The sequence below is a fragment of the Anabrus simplex genome, chromosome 1 (genome assembly GCF_040414725.1).
Source record: "Anabrus simplex isolate iqAnaSimp1 chromosome 1, ASM4041472v1, whole genome shotgun sequence".
NCBI lineage: Eukaryota > Metazoa > Arthropoda > Insecta > Orthoptera > Tettigoniidae > Anabrus > Anabrus simplex.
The window spans coordinates 1007529586-1007550924 of record NC_090265.1 but is presented as its reverse complement, the minus strand read 5'-3'; the positions used below and the strand labels follow the sequence as shown (position 1 = coordinate 1007550924).

Genomic DNA, 21339 nt, shown 5'->3' with positions numbered 1-21339 from the left:
ATAACCAAATTTAAACCAAACCCAGAGACATTTATATATACATATTTACAACACCTTAAATAAATAACTTCAGGCAAATTGTCATTTCAAAGTCGGGGTTTTGGTAACAATAATTTGTAACCTTTGATTTGTAACCGCGAACATAGAAGAATTTCTACTCCCCAAACTTAGGTTTGTTTAAGACACAGATGGACTTGTTCATGGCGATGGTTAAATAAACTTCTTTCTTGAAAATAAGTGTCGTGTTTTGTTTTGTTTCACGTTTAACGGGACCCATGATAAGACATAAACGGTACCTTGTGCGTTGTAAATAGTTATGGATTATAATTCGATAGTTAGATGAAGGGGATCCACCGTTATTTAGTAGTATTCTATATAGGATTAGGATAGTTTTGTTGTATCTAAATGATACCGATTTCATAACTGACGTTACTATATCTGAAATGGAATATTAAGGGTACCGGTATAGTGACAGTGAATGTGTTTTATAGTGTTGACTATGATATGCTTTCAAGTTTTAGTAGTGCATTATCAATTCGGATTTAGACGAAACCCCACGAAGGCTAGCTGACGGTGTGTAGTTCAACCAGAATTCTATAACTTCGGAATATATAGTTTCTTTTTCAGTAATAAGATGTTATGATTATGTTTGTTTTCCAGGTTTTTACTTTTATTAGTGTGATGGTGGAATTTCATCAATGTTAGTGGTGTTGCTTCCCCATGCGTTTTACGAGTGCGGATTGTACTCTATGCGATGGTGTTGCTCATTAAAATTAGAAACCACACATGTTTATTTATTTAGCACTACACTGAATTATTAACACGACAACGTGTATATTTTATATGCCATTTTATTTCAGACCCTGCGAGCAGCTAATATTTAACAGCCACATGAACGGAGAGATCATTGGGTCGATCTATATTAAAATCAGTTTTATTTCACTTTACCGTAGCGATGGTAATGATTATTAAAGTTACTTCTATATTATTTCGCTATTGATAGTGGTAATGGTTACTTAATTCATTTTAAGAAACCATCCATAGTTGGTTGCTTTACTCAATTTACTACTGTTATCGTCACCGTTCATAAACGATTGGGTCGTATAAATTTAGTATGGGGAATCCAATGATAAAAATCAAATTTAAGTGCCTAATGAATTGGTTCTCTATTTAGGATTGCATTTTAAACATGTCCCTAAAGTTAGTTATTTATCAGCTTAAATATCAATTGGAGATATCATTTATTATTTTGTGGTTCAGTGAAACTTTTCGATTAAGTGTCTATTTTAAACAGTGTTAAAGTAACATGTTTTCATGATGTCAGGTTGTGACACAACATGGTGCAACAATTTTATTTTGTTGAGTTTAACAATAATTCTTGCTATTGAATTTTGCAGTTGTGATTAGCTGCCACCCCCGGAGGCGCGGGTTCGATTCCCGGTTCTGCCACAAAATTTGAAAAAGTGACACGAGGGCTGGAACGGGGTCCACTCAGTCTCGGGAGGTCAACTGAGTAGAAGAGGGTTCGATTCCCACCTCAGCCATCCTGGAGTGGTTTTCTGTGGTTTCCCACTTCTCCTCCAGGCAAATGTCGGGATGATACCTACGTATAACTTAAGGCCACGGCCGCTTCCTTCCCTCTTCCTCGTCTATCCCTTCAAATCTTCCCATTCGCCACCCCCCCCCCCCCCACCTAAAGCCCCTGTTCAACAAGCAGGGTTGGTTTTTCCTTTGAACTCAGCGAGGGATTCCACCTCTACCGCCTCAAGGGCAGTGTCCTGGAGCTTGAGACACTGGGTCGGGGATACAGCTGGGGAGGAGGACCAGTACCTCGCCCAGGCGGCCTCACTTGCTGAACAGGGGCCTTGTTGGGGGGATAGACAAGGAAGAGGAAAGGAAGTGGCCGTGGCCTATAAGTTAGGTACCATCCCGGCAATTGCCTAGAAGATAAATCCACTTAGAAGATGGCTGAGGTGGGAATCGAACCCATCTGTACTCAGTTGACCTCCCGAGGCTGAGTGGACCCCGTTCCAGCCCTCGTGCCACTTTTCAAATTTCGTAGCAGAGCCGGGGTGGCAGCTAATCACGCTAACCATTACACCACCGAGGTGGACATTTCTTTATGCTACCAGTATTTAATGTTTGTGTTTACTTTAGTTGAGAAAAGCCAGAGTTCATTGGTATGTATACTTTCCTTTGCTTTGCTTTAAACGACAACTGTTACCACTTGGGAGTTTGCTCATCTTTCGATGGCAGTCGCTTAAGTGCGGCCAGTATCCAGTAATCGGGAGATAGTGGGTTCGAGCCCCACTGTCGGCAGCTCTGAAGATGGTTTTCCGTGGTTTCCCATTTTCACACCAGGCAAATGCCGGGGCTGTACCTTAATGAAGGTCACGGCCGCTTCCTTCCAATTCCTAGGCCTTTCCTATCCCATCGTCGCCATAAGACCTATCTGTGTCAGTGCGGCGTAAAGCAAATAGCGTCTTTCGATGTAGCCTAGTTGCTTTACAGTGTTGTTCCTAGTCGGTATGGAGCCGATGAGTGATCTGGGCATGGCAGGGATAAGTAGGCTATCTCTAATGCTCGAAATGTTTATTTCAGTCTTCGTCATCGTGATCTGGGTTTCATTCTTAATTATTGGTCCTAGTGATAATTATGAAATACGGGAAATATTGGTCTAGTAATGGAAGGTCATTATCATCAGCTATTTTTGAAACTGAGATTTTGTCTTGATCCGTTTATATTACCTTCATGGCTGGATATTCTGAATGCTCGAACTTCCACAAAATGTCTACAGAATGGGTTCAGAATTTTCCAAGGTAGCACCGGATTCTTTTTTTAAATTTTTGTATCATTATTCATTTGCACTCTACCTTATCTTCATCCACGTTAAATTTAAATAATCTAGATTGCTATTGTTAAATGCGCCTATCAGTTCTTAGGTTCATTATAGATTTTTTTACATATGTGCTGTGAATTGGATGGTGGAATTCTCCGCTTGGGTGTTAGTTGGTCATTGTCTGCAGTATTTCTTCTGTGTCTCAAGTCAGCCTTTGCCTTGCTATTAATACACATTTTGACTTATTATTCTGTTATCAATGTTGACAAAACTTGTGGGTGGAAGTTAAATGTGTTTTTTTTTTTTTTTTTTTTTTTTTTTTTTTTTTTTTTTTTGCTAGTTGCTTTACGTCGCGCCGACACAGATAGGTCTTATAGCGACGATAGGACAGGGAAGTGCTGGGAGTGGTAAGGAAGCGGCCGTGGCCTTAATTAAGGTACAGCCCCAGCATTTGCCTGGTGTGAAAATGGGAAACCACGGAAAACCATTTTCAGGGCTGCCGACAGTTGGGTTCGAACCTACTATCTCCCGAATATTGGATACTGGCCGCATTTAAGCGACTGCAGCTATCGAGCTCGGTGAAGTTAAATGTCATGTGCCCTATTGATCATACAATATTTGTTCAGTTTGAGAACTTTAAATGGCCTGCAAATACATAATAACATGTCCTATGTGGCAGAAAAGATCGAGTGAACTTGTTGAAAGAAGATGTAATACAATTCATTCAAGGAGGTAAACAAATGAAATGAAATGGCTTATGGCTTTTAGTGCCGGGAGTGTCCGAGGACAAGTTCGGCTCGCCAGATGCAGGTCGTTCCATTTGACTCCCGTAGGCGACCTGCGCGTCGTGATGAGGATGAAATGATGATGAAGACGACACATACACCCAGCCCCAGTGCCAGCGAAATTAACGAATGATGGTTAAAATTCCCGACCCTGCCGGGAATCGAACCCGGGAACCCTGTGACCAAAGACTAGCACGCTAACCATTTAGCCATGGAGATTCAAGGAGGTGGATAAGTACGTACAAATTTAGACATATTAACTCAAACTATTACGCGTATGTAATACTTTGTTGGATTTTACAATGAAAAACGGGAACATTGGTCATTTTAATTTTAAGAATAGGACGGTGATGGAAACACGTGCACAACAGAATTGTCTACGACAAAGAGAAATATACGATCGCCTTATTTCTTAGGCATTAATTCTTAGTTTTTGTGAAAGTTCATGGTTTTCTTCCTTTGTTCCGCCTTTTCGGTGGAATAAATCATGTAGACTACCTTGTTTAATTAGCTACTGCGCAATTATTCTTCGAGAATAAAACCATTCACTATCTGGAAGGGTGGAGTACCAGGTGAATAATAGTAGACAATGTCACAATTCAGGAAATCTATAACGAATGTGAAGATGGACAGAGGATTCCTGGATGATACTGACCATCGTCTGATTTACTGCGGATAGAGTAGTTTTAGAGCCAAGATATCTAAAGAGCTGCCGACTGATGTGGATAACAACTTTTCTGATTAGTAAATGCCTAGACATGATCTGAAGAATATCCAAAAAACAGACTGTAAGGAGGCCCAGATACTAAGAGGGTATAAATAACACAAAGCAATATAAAACGATGTCGAAGCAGCATGGGGAATAATCGTGATAAATGTGAGGGAACTGAAGACAATGTATTGGCAAAGGTGAATTCTGAAGAAGCTGTAAATATAAATCGAAGCTGCTAGATATCAAAGAGTATGCTCCTTATGACGCCGAAAAGTGGTTAAAAGAGTAAACTTGTGTACATTGTGAATATCTAACTCCGTCTGTTACTATCAAATGAATTGAGTTTCATTCAATGGAAAGCAAGTAAAGAAGATAAGCACCTTTTACAAAAACAATAATTAGCAAAACAGTGCGACTAAATCAGTTGCGTCATGCTCTCATTAAGATGTCCTTATGTATTGAATTTATAGACGTAAGTTACGTATTTAAGTAAATATTTGTTTATAATTTTTAAATTATGTGAATGGTATATAATATAGGCGAAATTGGTTGCAATGTAGACTATAATTTACTTTCTATCGTACTACATACACTGTTTAATTTAATGAGACCATTAATTAGTCTGAGATGTTGATTATTTAATATTTACCGACACTATCCTGTGTCCTGTTAGGTTACGAAGACTAGAAACCAGTAGTTTCACATTTGAGACTTCTGATCCTGAAGTAATGTCCTGTGAAGTGCCTCTGACGGCCAACGCAAGCAGCGATGACCAAACCAGCTGTAAGAAAAATACAAAATTAGATTATGCTAATAACATCATTGCCGTTGTTATATTAAGGGGGTAGGTAACACATATCAGCTTCTTGTAATGTATTCTTTGTATAAAATTATCGATCCTGAATAGTAAGTGCAGAGTAGATGTGTTTTCTGAATCAAGGTATGTTACAATTAACTAAATCTAAGACTGAAAAAGATAGCCCGTCATTTAATGTAAGAAATCATTACGGTAAAAGTACCTGGTACTACCATGGACAGTCACCGTGGTCTGAAATCGAGGAGAGAAGCTTTTACTCACTTAATGAGGAAATAATAGACTGATTATACAGAATGTCTTAAAATAAGTTACGGAAATTGTAAGATGACTTAATGTTCTGAAACAAAAATCGAACTCTAGCGTAATTTATTTCCTTCTAGTGAAAGCTCACCGGAAAATCTACACGTTGAATCGTGAGCAACTTCTGTGTCAGCCTATGAAGCGTGTAGCCGGCCAAGCTGTCTTGCTTGATAACCTTGAGCGATGTGTTTACGTACTATACATACTGTATGATTCGAAGCAGTGTATCGATTCATTCAAGTGTCAGAGTGAATCGATCCACAGGAACGGCGAGCTTACGGCACACGATTCAGCTTACTCCTAGCGGACAGTGTTGAGTGGCGCACTCACGGCTCACTAGCGGAACTTTGGCGGGGAGCCGAGCTTCCGCTGCAGCGAGACATACAGTGAGCCTTGGCACGCCGAGAGAATCGTACGCAGTCACGGATCAGTGAGACACAACACACACAGGTTCATTATCAGTACACTGGACATTGGCGGGGAGCCGAACTTCCACCGAAGCAGTACATACAGAGCAATGGTACTCTGAAAGAATCGTATGCTATAATGGACTCTCGAGCTCAGCTTATTTGAAAATAATACGCCCTTGCATTCACTGCCCTCTTCTTACAGGGAGATTTAAATAATATATGGATTTATTTGCAGTGTTAAAAAGGTAGTCAAAACATAATTCTAAAGTAGCTAGTAAGTAGGTAGGCTATTAGGTTATACTATTTGTTAATTTAATGAATCTTAGTATTATAACTTAGTTGACATTTGACAATTAAACTCTACTCTAGCCTGCACTATGACCACTCAAAAGTACCTGTTTTATATTGGGAAGAACGGCTCAGTATTCTCTCACTTTATATGTCACATCGTTGCACAAGACGTCAATCATATGTGGACAGTAGTAAGCCGACTGACGCATTAACTTAACCAACAGTATGTTGAATCAGAAAACCAGTGGTCTTCTGTACATCTCGGGTAGCCTATACAAAATATGACGATTTAAAAAATCCTCTGCTGATAGAAAAATACATATTTTCAAAAATGTCTGAGCGAGTTGGACGCGCGGTTTGTATCGCGTAGCTATGCGCTTGCATTCTGGGGATGGTGCGTTCGAATCCCACCGTCGGCAGCCGTTAAGTTGGTTTTCCATAGTTTCCCCATTTTCACACCAAGACATGTTGGGACTGTACCTTAATTAAGGCCATGGCTGGTACCTTCCTACCGGGCGAGTTGGCCGTGCGGTTAGGAGCGCGCAGCTGTGAGCTCGCATCCGGGAGATAGTGGGTTCGAACCCCACTGTTGGCAGCCCTGAAGGTGGTTTTCCGTAGTTTCCCATTTTCACACCAGGCAAATGCTGGGGCTGTACCTTAATTAAGGCCACGGCCGCTTCCTTCCATCTCCTAGGCCTTTCCTTTCCCATCGTCGCCATAAGACCTATCTGTGTCGGTGCGACGTAAAGCAAATAGCAAAGAAAAGAATAAAAGCTACCTTCTTAATCCCAGACCTTTCCCATCCTGCGTATCCGGAAACCTTCGAAGTATTAGAGTGACTAGCATTTTTTCCTAAGAAAGGAGTTCATAGTATGAAGACCCGATGACTGAATGCTGTTGCTGCTGTCTTACCAGTACATGCTATTATACACAGATGCAGTAGGAGCGGTGACTCTAATGTGCCGTGAATCGGATCACTGTATCGATTCAGTAACGTGAACGGGATCAAATGAATCGATTCAGTAAAATGATTCGAATGTCCCATCACTAGTATACTGACGTATTGTTCGCTCACATGCAACCTTGCTAGTAACGGCGGCGTATCACAGAGCAACATCTGATCATCATGCCCGAATAATGTAGCGTCTTTATTGTGATCCATGCGCTAGGGTATCCTGAACCGACTGACGTAGAAAACCGAAAATCTAGTAGCAAAACTCCTCCTGGTTTGGGGTGACGACAGTGCATTGTTTCATGAAGCATATCGGTAAACACAGTACATTCGTGCGTGTCAAATTGCGCCACACTACAAAATAATATTACTGAAATGACATACCCACGTAACATAAGTAACGTAATACAAATAAACCATGCAAGGACGTCCCATCAGTAGAATACTGACAGTAGGCTACATTCTAGAGTATAGGCTAATAAAATTAAATTAAAAGTAGATCCATGCCTTATTATTGTGTTTTGATATGTGTTAATCAGAACATCTTCTATATGTTATTTAGATTTCTTGACGAAATAGGCCGGGCCTTTGCTGCTCGACTATAGAGCCCTTAGGCCATTGAGGAGATATGTTGAGTGATAATTTATTTATGTTCATTGTTTGTGTATCGTACGTACCGTGAGCATTAATATTTCATTTTTATAGTGTGTTTCACGCGGCGCAGGGCACAAACGCGAAAACTTACAGGTAATGATGCTTTCCCGATGCCGCGCTTGTCCACTTCCTTCTCCTACCTGTCGTGAGTCACGCAATGCATACTACTGTATTGCGTGCCAACTGCACAGCACATGTAAAACGCAGATACCGTGCTTTCCTCAGTCGGGCGCTCATGTCAGTACACCGTTCGCTAGTAAGGATTATGATCATTTCTCCGTACCCCATGCATATTCCTTGGGAATTTCGAATGCTAATACACTGACTGACAGTGACAATGCAACACCAAGGAGGAGTGGTTCGAAAGGGATGAAAGTTGGGGAAAAAACAGAGACGGCACGGACGAATAATTGATGTTTATTTCAAACCGATATGCGGGTTACACAATGCGCACGGCATCGACTCAGTAGGATGTAGGACCACCGCGAGCGGCGATGCACGCAGAAACACGTCGAGGTACAGAGTCAATAAGAGTGCGGATGGTGTCCTGAGGGATGGTTCTCCATTCTCTGTCAACCATTTGCCACAGTTGGTCGTCCGTACGAGGCTGGGGCAGAGTTTGCAAACGGCGTCCAATGAGATCCCACACGTGTTCGATTGGTGAGAGATCCGGAGAGTACGCTGGCCACGGAAGCATCTGTACACCTCGTAGAGCCTGTTGGGAGATGCGAGCAGTGTGTGGGCGGGCATTATCCTGCTGAAACAGAGCATTGGGCAGCCCCTGAAGGTACGGGAGTGCCACCGGCCGCAGCACATGCTGCACGTAGCGGTGGGCATTTAACGTGCCTTGAATACGCACTAGAGGTGACGTGGAATCATACGCAATAGCGCCCCAAACCATGATGCCGCGTTGTCTAGCGGTGGGGCGCTCCACAGTTACTGCCGGATTTGACCTTTCTCCACGCCGACGCCACACTCGTCTGCGGTGACTATCACTGACAGAACAGAAGCGTGACTCATCGGAGAACACGACGTTCCGCCATTCCGCTATTCCCTCATCCAAGTCGCTCTAGCCCGGCACCATGCCAGGCGTGCACGTCTATGCTGTGGAGTCAATGGTAGTCTTCTGAGCAGACGCCGGGAGTGCAGGCCTCCTTCAACCAATCGACGGGAAATTGTTCTGGTCGATATTGGAACAGCCAGGGTGTCTTGCACATGCTGAAGAATGGCGGTTGACGTGGCGTGCGGGGCTGCCACCGCTTGGCGGCGGATGCACCGATCCTCGCGTGCTGACGTCACTCGGGCTGCACCTGGACCCCTCGCACGTGCCACATGTCCCTGCGCCAACCATCTTCGCCACAGGCGCTGCACCGTGGACACATCCCTATGGGTATCGGCTGCGATTTGACGAAGCGACCAACCTGCCCTTCTCAGCCCGATCACCATACCCCTCGTAAAGTCGTCTGTCTGCTGGAAATGCCTCCGTTGACGGCGGCCTGGCATTCTTAGCTATACACGTGTCCTGTGGCACACGACAACACGTTCTACAATGACTGTCGGCTGAGAAATCACGGTACGAAGTGGGCCATTCGCCAACGCCGTGTCCCATTTATCGTTCGCTACGTGCGCAGCACAGCGGCGCATTTCACATCATGAGCATACCTCAGTGACGTCAGTCTACCCTGCAATTGGCATAAAGTTCTGACCACTCCTTCTTGGTGTTGCATTTGCTCTGTCAGTCAGTGTATTAACACTCTTCACCGCTAACGTTGTATTGCGAATTCAGTGCACTACGTCGTAGGACATAAGAGATATGAACCAGTTACCCCTGGCGATTAACTAAACAGTTTAGGAAAAAATGGATGACGAATTCTCTCTTATATTAGTGGGTTTATTATGTCCGTACATTTTCCGCAACTTATTTTCAGGCACCCTGTATTCTTACACCCAGACCATCGACCTCATACATGGTACATTCTTAGTGTGCGCTGCTACGGGAAATACATATTTGATTTATTTTCTACATAGATTTTTTTCGGTAATATGCCCATATTTTCTCAAGTGCAGCCATTGCCTTTAGCGTTTGCCCGACCGATAATATGTGCTATTTCATAGTACGATATAGTGGTAATATTGTATCTTTGCGTTCCTATACTACTCTGTATTAGCAATCGACAGTCGCTTGACTTAGCCAATAAAACGTCACTTTTAAATGTCTTGCTCTCATTCTGAGTTGTGTAAGCTAAAAATTGAACAGCTGTGCTCGTCATTTGTCTGGCTGAAACATTAATCTACGATTTGTATTTATGTTTGTGTTTGTGCATTTCACCTGATCTGTGGAATGTCCTTCCACCCTGAAATAACTTAATTCTAAAAAGAATAATAATATCTGAGAGAAGTAAGCTTTTACCATGAAAACAGTTAAAAAGTCGACTACATAGTGATTTTTCATTTTGGATACCCCAACGTCACATGCGCAAATATTTCATTATGTTGCCTACATATAATACACGCAAATATCTCATTGTATTGAGGGGGGGGGGGGAATAGAATGAAACATATACTAAATGTCATCTTCAGCTTTTTTTTTTGTTTTTTTGTTAGTTGCTTTACGTCGCACCGACACAGATAGGTCTTGTGGCGACGATGTGACAGAAAAGGGCTAAGAGCGGGAAGGAAGCGGCCGTGGTCTTAATTAAAATACAGCCCCAGCATTTGCCTGATGTGAAAATGGGAAACCACGGAAAACCATCTTCAGGGCTGCCGACAGTAGGGTTCGAACCTACTATCTCCCGAATACTGGATACTGGCCGCACTTAAGCGACTGCAGCTATCGAGCTCGGTCTACAGCTTTTCTCAAAAGATGTAAAGTACATCCGTTCAAAGGTAATATCAGGACACAGAAGGAGAAAGTACTGTAAGTGCTTGGCAGGAGGCAATAGTGTGCGTAATTTCAGATTTTACGTCATTGTTCATGTAAATATATATGTGATTTCCGTTTAGTTAAATGTAATTACGTCTTTTGTAATTGTGATTTTTTCTCCATAGGACATTACCCTGTTTGCAAAATAAATATTTTGATTGGTGAATTGAATTAAATTCACAATTAAAATAATGTGATGAGGTCATTTCCCTGTCTAGTATTGGGGATGTTCTTGTACTTTTGAGCAATTTACATCCGTACTTGAGGATGACAAACTTGCAATGGAAACGAACATTGCTGCTGCGTCCTCTCCACATGGTAATTTTGTATTGTCTAATTAACTAACAATACGAATGCACTGAGACAGGCTGTTTTGGTCGCTATTTACAAGTGTCAAAATAAAGTAAGAATCTAAAGACTGCTAAAGCTCGGGCAAGATTATACTCCGCACGGCTCTACTTTTAAATTGACGTTTTGGCAGATTTTGGCTCCGTCTGGTGATTATGCGCTGAAGCATAGGCATCCAACCAATCCCAATCTGCCATTCATATCGATTTATATCGGCAGAGCACGATCTCGAAACCCAGTTGCCAATTCTAATATTTACATTCGCCACGTGGTTAACCTATCTCACTCAGCGTGTATGGCATTTGGTACGCTTCGCGATCTTTTGCATTTTCCTTCAGTAATTAGTGTGTTTTTCATATTGTTGGAGGGTTCTAGTGACTGAGATCAGTGTAGTGCTCCCTTTGTAGGCCATAACCTCGTTCCTGTGCCAGCCATTAGCGGTGAGTGATGTTTTATTTCCTCATTCTCTTTTATTCTTAATAATATATTCTCTTATTAGTGTCAGATGTTGTTAGTAAGTGTAGTTTTTGTGAATTTGTTTTCAATCCATATTCATTAGTTTTTCTGAGTACGGTATTACATTTTACAAGGGCTGTTTACCGCAGTCGTATTGCATCAGCTGTTCTCGCGGGCGTAGCGCGCTGGCAACGGAGCAAAGGCGATGCTCATTTGTTTTGCGAAACTTCAATTTAGAAGTAAGGCCGTGCGGAGTATAGTACGCGAACCTTTTCTTGAGCCCTGAATTCCATAGTGCATAATGGGAACTAGGGCTCAAGAAAAAGTTCGCGTACTAGTTATGCTAGTTTACTCACGGCACTTCCCACTCATTTAATGGAAAATAATATTCATTCATTTGATAGATAGCTTACAGTAATTAATATAATACTTGAAATTGTTGCATTGGCAGCCCTACGGTACACACATTTAAATGTGCTCATTTCTATCCATTAATATCCTGCTTCTCTCGTCGACTCACGCATGAACATGTCTTGTCCACACGACATCATCCCACACTAAATTCGAAGAGTTCAAATGTCCACAGCGAAAGGCGCTAGCCGCCCAAAAATGGAGATAAATTTTAACCAGCGGCTATCATGTCGCGGATGATCCCAGCAACGAGCTTTGTCTGAACATAGATGAAGTCGGCTATATCAAACGTTCATACTTCATGAACAATCTTCTAGATGGAAACAAGACACCAGATCAACCATGTTTACTCTCAGAAGACTTCGGGCTGTAAGCTGAAAAGATTTAAAAGTGATAGAATAGATGTATACTTAGACAGAATGAATAAAATGCGTCTCATTGATACAGATCATGGTAGACTAATAATAATAATTGCTGTCTCAGTTGATCAAGGATAGAATGTTAGACACAGTATTCCAAAACTGCGTGTTCGATCGATGTAGTCGACTTTGAAGGACAAGGAAGTACCTCATCATTTCTGTTATAGTTGTTGGCGTGTTATAAACGTCTTGTGGCGTACTCAGATCCCGAAAAAAACTCTTCAACCTTAGAAACCGAAACCTCTAGATGACAGCAGAGTCAGGTTATCTAAAACACCACTTGAGAAGATCTGTAATCCGATATCTGATGCTATATGTTGTATGGCTTTAATTTTTCCAGCTAGATCAGGGCCTCTCAAACGCCCAAAATCTCACGCGTGCAAATTGAGGTGCAGAGTTCCTGTGCACAGTGCATCGGTCCCATTCGCCTTGGCTCAGACCAACGCTTCGTCTCTGGGCTACTCGGCTAAGCTCGGCTCAACTCGGCACAACTGGGCTCGGATTTGGAGCGCTACGGAGCAAGTGAGGTAGAGGGAGACAGGCGGAGCGAGCGAGACAGGCGTGGGGAAAGAGAGAGACAGCGCTATTGCTCTAAATCGAGGAGTGGGAGTCTGCACTCTGGGCAACCAAGCGAAGTCGTCTTTTGCACCGTGCACAGTGCATGCACCCTGAGAGGCCCTGAGCTAGATACTGCAGCGTACAGTGTACGTGTGTGGTGTTTCTCGTTTAATTGTCGATATAGCGAGCTTAGGATTTCTTGATAAAAATTACCCTCCGTTGGATCGAACATGAGTAATCTACTATACATGATGCTAGCTCGTGAACCATTCGGTCGCTAGAACCAGTGTTCTTGACGACATTATAGTCTGTATGAAAGTATAAGTTACACTCTACACTCCACGGAACGAGACACGTCTCCAAAAAGGAAGAACTTCACCAACGATCCTATCATAATAATATTATGTTACATATTCAAATGCCCTGCAGAAGGAACTCTGAAAATCATCTCCGCAGCACTGATATGGGCGACAATATCTGATATTTCCTGCAGTATAAAAACAGAGAACGTGGGGATAAGAGTCAAATCTGCGAGACATGGCTTTCTAACAGTTCACTGGAGTCTGTTGTCTGTCTCGTGACGATGGGGAGGCTTCAGTTTATCACCCTATTATTTTGTCCAATATCACACAAACAGAAATCCAAAACAACGGCTTTAATACAATATTGTAAAATTGTAAAACACCTGGGATATCGGAGGAAGCCTATCTGAGGTGCGACTAAAATGAACACATGAAAATATTTATTATCAAAATGCACGTGCTTTTATCTTAGCATAGATTTTTTGGCTGATTGTGTTGTTTTATCCACAGCAAAGTTAAAATGATTACAACAAGCCTTGTTTTTTTTTTTTTACTTTACGTCACACCGACATAGAAAAGCCTAATGGCGACGATGGAGTAGGAAAGGGCTATGCAAGGAAAGGAAGTGGCCGTGGCCATAATTAAAGTACGGCGCTAGCATTTGCCTGGTGTAAAAATGGGAAACCCGATTCTAGGCGCTCTTTTGTACGGGAAGGATTATATCAAATCAAGATCAGCAATATTGAACAAAATATGAAACTGTAAATGGCCAAAGAGAGCAAGGAAGCGAGTACGTCACAACAAGCCGCTGACAGGGAGAGGCATGCTTACAAATGTTCCTCAGAATCTGTGCAGCAACTTGAGGGAAGAACAAAATGTCATCATGCACATGCTAAGTTTTTTCTTTACAATCTGCTTTACGTCGCACCGACACAGATAGGTCTTATGGCCACGATGGGATAGGAAAGGGCTAGGGGTGGAAAGGAAGCGGGCGTGCCTTAATCAAGGTAAAGCTTCAGAATATGTCTTGTGTGAAAGTGGGAAACCACGGAAAACCATCTTCAGGGCTGCCGACAGTGGGGTTCGAACCCACTATCTCCCGAATGCAAGCTCACAGCTGCGGGTCTCTAACCGCACAGCCAACTCGCTCAGTGACATGTTAAGAGATTGTCCCGTCAACGACTGGTACTGCTGCTAGTGAATAAATAAATAAATAAATAAATAAATAAATAAATAAATAAATAAATAAATAAATAAATAAATAAATAAATAAATAAATAAATCAGCCTTAAACGAGACTGAGACTTCCGCCGAAGCTACATTTTGCTTTGGACTGTGACAAGAGGCAGATGCAGAAATACTGCATCCATCAAGAAATAGCAACAACGTTTTGGTGCAGGCCCGTCTGGTGTTTTACATTATCGAGTGCATGGGCTTACTTACCATTTAAATATAATCTTGTTTCTTTTAGGTGTAACTAAGTGGTCCTATAACTAAGTAAGCATCAAATGACATAAGGACATGTCATGTAGTAAAATCTTATGTTGGAATATTCGTGATAATTTAACTCATGCCTAGGGCCCGAATTTTTTTGTAATATTTTACATGTTGCTTTACGTCGCACCGACACAGATAGGTCTTATGGTGACGATGGGACAGGAAAGGGCTAGGAGTAGGAAGGAAGCAGCCGTGGCCTTAATTAAGGTACAGCCTGGTGTGAAAATGGGAAATCACGGAAAATCATCTTCAGGGCTGCCGACAGTGGGGTTCGAACCCACTATCTCCCGAATACTGGATACTGGCCGCACTTAAGCGACTGCAGCTATCGAGCTCGGTCTTTTTGTAATATCAAAGTGAGAAATAAGTACATAAAAAAGTAGCAAATGATTAAATATGTGATATTTATAAAATATGTACTAGTATTATTGCACTTCCGTCGTGCTGACCACATACGACAGCTCGTAATCTGCAGGCCTTCGGGCTCAGCAACGGTCGCTTGGTAGGCCACGGCCCTTCAGGGCTGTAGTGCCATGAGGTTAGTTTGGTTAGTTTATTAAATAATCAAATTAAAGGCATAATCAATATACTTTAAACTCGTCGCCATAAGACCTATCTGTGTCCATGCGACGTAAAACAACTTTAAAAGTAAAATAAAAAATTAAACAGTTATTTATACTCTCGGTAAATCGCGGAGTATATGACACAATATCTGTTCTTGCAAATAGATAGAGAGCTTGTATAACGTAAGATTCCGTTTCAAGACTGCACGGAGTTTGTTGTTCACTCTGAACAATGAAAGGCACCTAGCCAGCCCAGATTCTGATAAATGATTAGGCCTAGTACTGTTGTACGTAGTTGAGTCACTCAGACCTTGCATTTCACAGAAAAAGGGTTAGACATTCCAATTTTAAAGGAATTTTAAAGCCAACTTTAGCAATTGAAATATATTCTGTTTGAGAGGAAATTCACCATTTAGTTTACTATAGTCTAAAAATTTAATGAACTGACACAATTTTTATTTTTTTGAATAATTTCCTAGATACGTACATTTACATATTACGTAAAAATATTACTAAGAATATGTAAAAATCTGTAAAATGAAACAAAGGTTGTCCGCCTCTGTGGTGTAGTGGTTAGTGTGATTAGCTGCCACCCCCCGGAGGCCCGGGTTCGATTCCGGACTCTGCCATGAAATTTGAAAAGTGCTACGAGAGCTGCAACGGGGTCCACTCAGACTCGGGAGGTCAACTGAGTAGAGGGGAGTTCGATTCCCTTCTCAGCTATCCTCGAAGTGGTTTTACGTCGTTTTCCACTTCTCCTCCAGACAAATGCCGGGATGGTACGTAACTTAAGGCCACGACCGCTTCCTTCCCTCTTCCTCGCCTATCCGTTCAAATCTTTGCATCCCCCACCAAGGCCCCTGTTCAGCACAGCAGGTGAGGTCGCCTGGCCGAGGTGCTGGTCCCCCTCCCCAGTTTCATTCCCCGACCCAAAGTCTCACGCTCCTGGACACTGCCCTTGAGGTGGTAGAGGTGGGATCCCTCGCTGCGTCCGAGGGAAAAACCGACCCTGGAGGGTAAACGGACTAAGAAAGAAAGAAAGAAAGAAAGAAAGAAAGAAAGAAAGAAAGAAAGAAAGAAAATAAACAAAGGTATAACCAACTCGGAACCACAATTCATCGACATTTTACATTTTCAGTTGTGTACAAGTAAAGGAATGGAATATGTAATTGCATAAGGTTACGAGCCTTACTCATGACTGTTGAAGAACCAAGGATTGTCAATTGGAACAACGCCAAAGTACATCTAGATAAGAGATAGGCACTCACCCAGTAAATCTCCATGGCACGTCCGTGTCAAGCTGAACCGCATCACGGTCATCAGGATTATATAGGACGGGCAATAACATTGGGGATTCCGCGGACACTTCGCAAGTAACAGATACACTTCAGCAACAGATAACCTCCTTGACTTGCTTATATGACAGCAGTAATTAAGCATGTATGATAACGAAGTTACGAAGCGACAACAGTTTAAAATATCTTCTTTGCCTTAGGGATTGTACGATTTTACGTACATTTTCAATGACAATGACGGTAAAGATTAGGAAATAATTGTATAAAACAAAGAGAGAACATCAGCTGTGTAATTAAAATGCATAATTTGTATTCACTTGTTGCACATAAATGAGACGAAGTCGATTTATCTTAATGATTCCTCCCACCCCACGCGGTGTCACAGACCTTGACATACAGAGCGACTGCTGCCCGCCCCAAAAGCCTGCAATTTACGAGGTAATACGCGAGCGCGATGAATTCACTCGGCCATTAATCTTGGCTTTCTGGACCAGGGTCGTATCTCACCGTCAGATCACTCCTCACGTGTTCTCGCGTAGGCTGACTGGACCTTGAATTATACAGGTAAATAGTCCTGGTCCGCCGATGACCTAAATGTCAGGCCCTTTAAAACAGAAAACAAAACACAAACTGTGATTAAATGCCACCCCAGGAAGCTCGGGTTGGATTCCGGACTCTGCTACGAAATTTGAAAATTGGTACGAGGGCTGGAACGGGGTCTATTCAGCCTCGGAAGGTCAACTGGGTAGAGGGAAGTTCGATTCCCACCTCAGCTATCCTCGAAGTGGTTTTCCGTGGTTTCCTACTTAGAATAATAATGTTATTTGCTTTACGTCCCACTAACTACTCTTTTACGGTTTTCGCAGACGCCGAGGTGCCGGAATTTAGTCCCGCAGGAGTTCTTTTACGTGCCAGTAAATCTACCGAGACGGGGCTGACGTATTTGAACACCTTCAAATACCACCGGACTGAGCCAGGATCGAACCTGCCAAGTTGGGGTCAGAAGATCAGCGCCTTAACCGTCTGAGCCACTGAGCCCGGCTTTCCTACTTCTAACGTCAGGCCATGGCTGCTTCATTTCCTGTTGTTTGTCTATCCCTTCTGATCTTCCCATACCCCCACAAGGCCCCTGTTCAGCATAGCTGGTGAGGCCGCCTGGGCGAGGTAATGGTATTCCTCTCCAGTTGTATTCCCCAATTCAAAGTCTCACGTTCTAGAACGCTGCAGTTGAGGCGGTAGTGGTGGGATCCCTCGCTGAGGAAAAAAACAACCATGGAAGGTAAATGGATTAAGAAGAGAATCCTGACCAGGCTGGTAATCGAACCCGGTGATAAACGGATTCGCTACTCCTATACTTCGAGACCGACCTCTCTTCATATCATTTCGTAACTCTTTCTCTCTGCAACGGCATTTACGCAATACTCTTACCTTATTTTGACACTTAATTCTAATGGGGAGAGTTCGAGTGTGAGCCCAAAACTATTTCTTTAGAAGACAACTTTTATCTTATTCTTTTTCGGGACCCATTGAATTTCGAAGATTTTCTCCTCCTGTAAAGAATGCATCTGCACTCTGTAGGCCATTACTTTATTGACATATCGTTAAGAGCCATATAATTTTTCTCTGCAAAGTTTTATTTTATAGAACGCGTCCGTGTTTGATGTTGCAACTGTCTGTATTTGTAGTCAATTAATGACGAAATTATCTCAATTTCAGTTTCCTTTGTGGACGATGTTATGTCAACTTGCGATTAAATTCTTTTTATTCAGTAACATTTACGCTGTTGGCTTCTTAGGGCTTAGTTAGTGAATCACATGGTCTTGGGGCTTTCGTAGATTTTTGATGTTATTAAAATGTCTGGCTCCTTGACTGAATGGTCGCCTTCTGTTCATAAGACCGCGGGTTCAATTCCCAGCCGGGTCGGGGATTTTAATACACCCATACACCACGCACAACACTGTCCTCCACTACAATAACACGCAGTTTCCCGTACATGGCATCTAACTTCTACCCTTGTGGGAGGGTTTGCCTTACAAGGGCTGCACCAAGCTAGCAATAGCCATGCGAAATAATAATAATAATAATAATAATAATAATAATAATAATAATAGTTTTTATTTTCATTATTTTTATTTTATTTATGTATTTAATTGATTTACTATTAAAATCGTGGAAACCAGTGAAGATTGGCGGCATTTCATCAAGAAGAAGCATTCTTATTACAGTACTTACGCTTTTATACAGTTCTCGAACGTGTAGGCCTAGAACGGCATATTCCTCATTTATCATTAGGTGCGTTTATCAAATGAGCCTTTCTTTTAACGTTGACGAAAAATAGCAATCCTCAATTTTTCTCTTCAGATTACCGCTTTACGGAACGCCAATTTCATTTATCTTTGTTATATCAGATGTTGAAAGGTGAATCATATTAACATGAATAATGTTACCATAAAATGACCATATTATGGTGATTAAAACAGTTTTAGAATAATAGAATGAAATAGAATACTCCCGTCCCTTAGTTACGGATCGCCTCTAACTGAGGAGAGAGTAATCATTTATTGCAATTCATATTATTTTGATACATGCATACTTTTCTTATTACATTTACATTTATTTATTATTACCTTAAAAATGACATACCTAATTATTATTTACACCTAATCTCTTAATTATGGTTTTTAAATATTTATTTTTGTCCTAGACATTAACGACCACATTTTAGGAAGGCTCAATGTGGGACGATTTTAGAAGGAGAAAGTGGGACGGTGAAATTCTAACAGGTTTAAAAATTAAGAGGTTAAATTTCAGCACAAACAACTTTTAATTATGTATGACTAGCTAAAGTATCCGTTGTTTTAACGGATTTATGAGCAAGGATAAAAACATGAAAATCCACGCCTGTTTCCAGTCTATTGACCGGGTCAGGAATGGAATGGAATGGAATGATTGAATGAATGAATGAATGAATGAAGCAACCATCTAGCGGCGAGGATAGGAATTAATAAATAATAATAATGTTCTTTGTTTTACGTCCCACTAACTACTCTTTTAAGGTTTTCGGAGACGCCGAGGTGCCGGAATTTAGTCCCGCAGGAGTTCTTTTACGTGCCAGTAAATCTACCGACACGAGGCTGACGTATTTGAGCACCTTCAAATACCACCGGACTGAGCCAGGATCGAACCTGCCAAGTTGGGGTCAGAAGGCCAGCGCCTTAACCGTCTGAGCCACTCAGCCCGGCAGGATAGGAATTGTGCCGACTGCCGAAGCCTGTCGCACTCCTTTGGGGCAATGATTAATGATTGATAGATGAAATGAAATGGTAGTGGGGAGCTTTGCTGGAATGAAAGATGACAGGGAAAACCGGAGTACCCGGAGAAAAACCTATCCCACCTCCGCTTTGTCCAGCACAAATCTCACATGGACTGACCAGGATTTGAACCACGGAACCCAGAGGTGAGAGACCGGCGCGCTGCCGCCTGAGCCACTGAGGCTTCATGAGCAAAGATTAAAGTGGTTAAATTAAGGTGGACCGCAAGTACGTGTATGTCTTAAGCACCCTCTTATAGACGATATTTACAACCTTCTCATCGGGTACACAAATATATATATATTATGCCGACTCGGCACTTGAGAGCACACCACGTAAAACTGGCCGTGACTGAAGCACTGGTTCTCTACTACCTTCAGTGTCTGACCTTGCGACTTGTTTATTGACATTGCTAAGGTTGATCTCACAGGGAAATGCATTCTCTTGAAGATGAAAGACAAGTCCGACGGTGTTAGTGGGATGCGCAGGATCGAAATACGCTCACCTTTGGCGCAGCCTGTCAATATAATGTCCTCGATAGTATAGAGCGCGATGGCTCTGACCACCAGTCTGGTGTTATTTCACAGGCTGGGTGCATCCAAACTGTGCAAATTGACCGGTGCGCCCACTTTAAGATGGAATTTGTTGGATGGAACCCCACATATTTCCAGCAAGTTAAAAAATTCCATTGGATAACTAATGGCCTGGTCATCGTCCATAATGGCACCAATGAAGAAGAAAGCAGTGCTTTCCCTGGGTAACATTTCCATGATCTTCTGTTAATAATATTATATGCTTTATGTCCGACTAACTACTTTAACGGTTTTCGGAGATCCAGGATCTTTTTGTCGATGGAGTTCACATACTCATGTTTTGGAGCAAGTATTACCCGATCTCACAACCAGTCAGCTGACAGGTAACACTTAGGAAGTAAGATTATCTGTAGAATTGGCAGAGTGCCAAAGTCCGGAGGGAGCATGATTCTCTGCTGGTCGTCAGAAGAAAATTTCACTTCGCCTATCTTAAGGAGATCCGCCAAAAACTGTCCTGAATCTATTTCGTTGTGCAGATGCACCCCCATGCTCTTCGTTAGACAGTTTAACAACACGGTTCCACAGGACACACATCCTCATGCAGGCGTAGTTCTCGTCAGTAGTGGTACATTTCTAAATGATTCGCAACGTCTGCCTGAAGTCTTCGGTAACAGAACTACCAGAACTACGCTGGTTGTTGCCCTTCAGATCTTGCAGTGTGCTGTGAGGTGTCTCAAGAGCGCGCTTGTGAACCATGGTGGACTCATCCCATACCAAGAACTTACACTGACGCAGCAGCGCCACCCGCTCCGAGTCTTTGGTGATATCACACGTAGACAATAATTCGTTTTTGGTCAAATACAAAGGGAGTTTGAAGGTAGAATGTGCCGTTCTTTCACCAAGTAACGGTGTGGACGCAATTCCCAATGACGCTACAGCTACTGAAATGTAGTTAACTTTTCT

The 21339-nt window shown here is 42.2% G+C and overlaps 1 protein-coding gene across 1 annotated transcript in view; it reads right to left on the bottom strand.

Annotated features, from left to right (window-relative positions):
• LOC136875602 (hemolymph lipopolysaccharide-binding protein) overlaps positions 1-16549 on the bottom strand; it is a 38319-nt gene extending 21770 nt beyond the window's left edge. Inside the window, exons 1-2 of the mRNA XM_067149144.2 lie at positions 16506-16549; positions 4986-5117 (exon numbers count right to left, since the gene is read on the bottom strand). Of these exons, the coding sequence (XP_067005245.2) occupies positions 4986-5117; positions 16506-16520 (147 nt within the window). The 5' untranslated portion in view covers positions 16521-16549. The remainder of the gene's footprint in view (positions 1-4985; positions 5118-16505) is intronic.
• Between the last annotated feature and the right edge of the window lie 4790 nt (positions 16550-21339).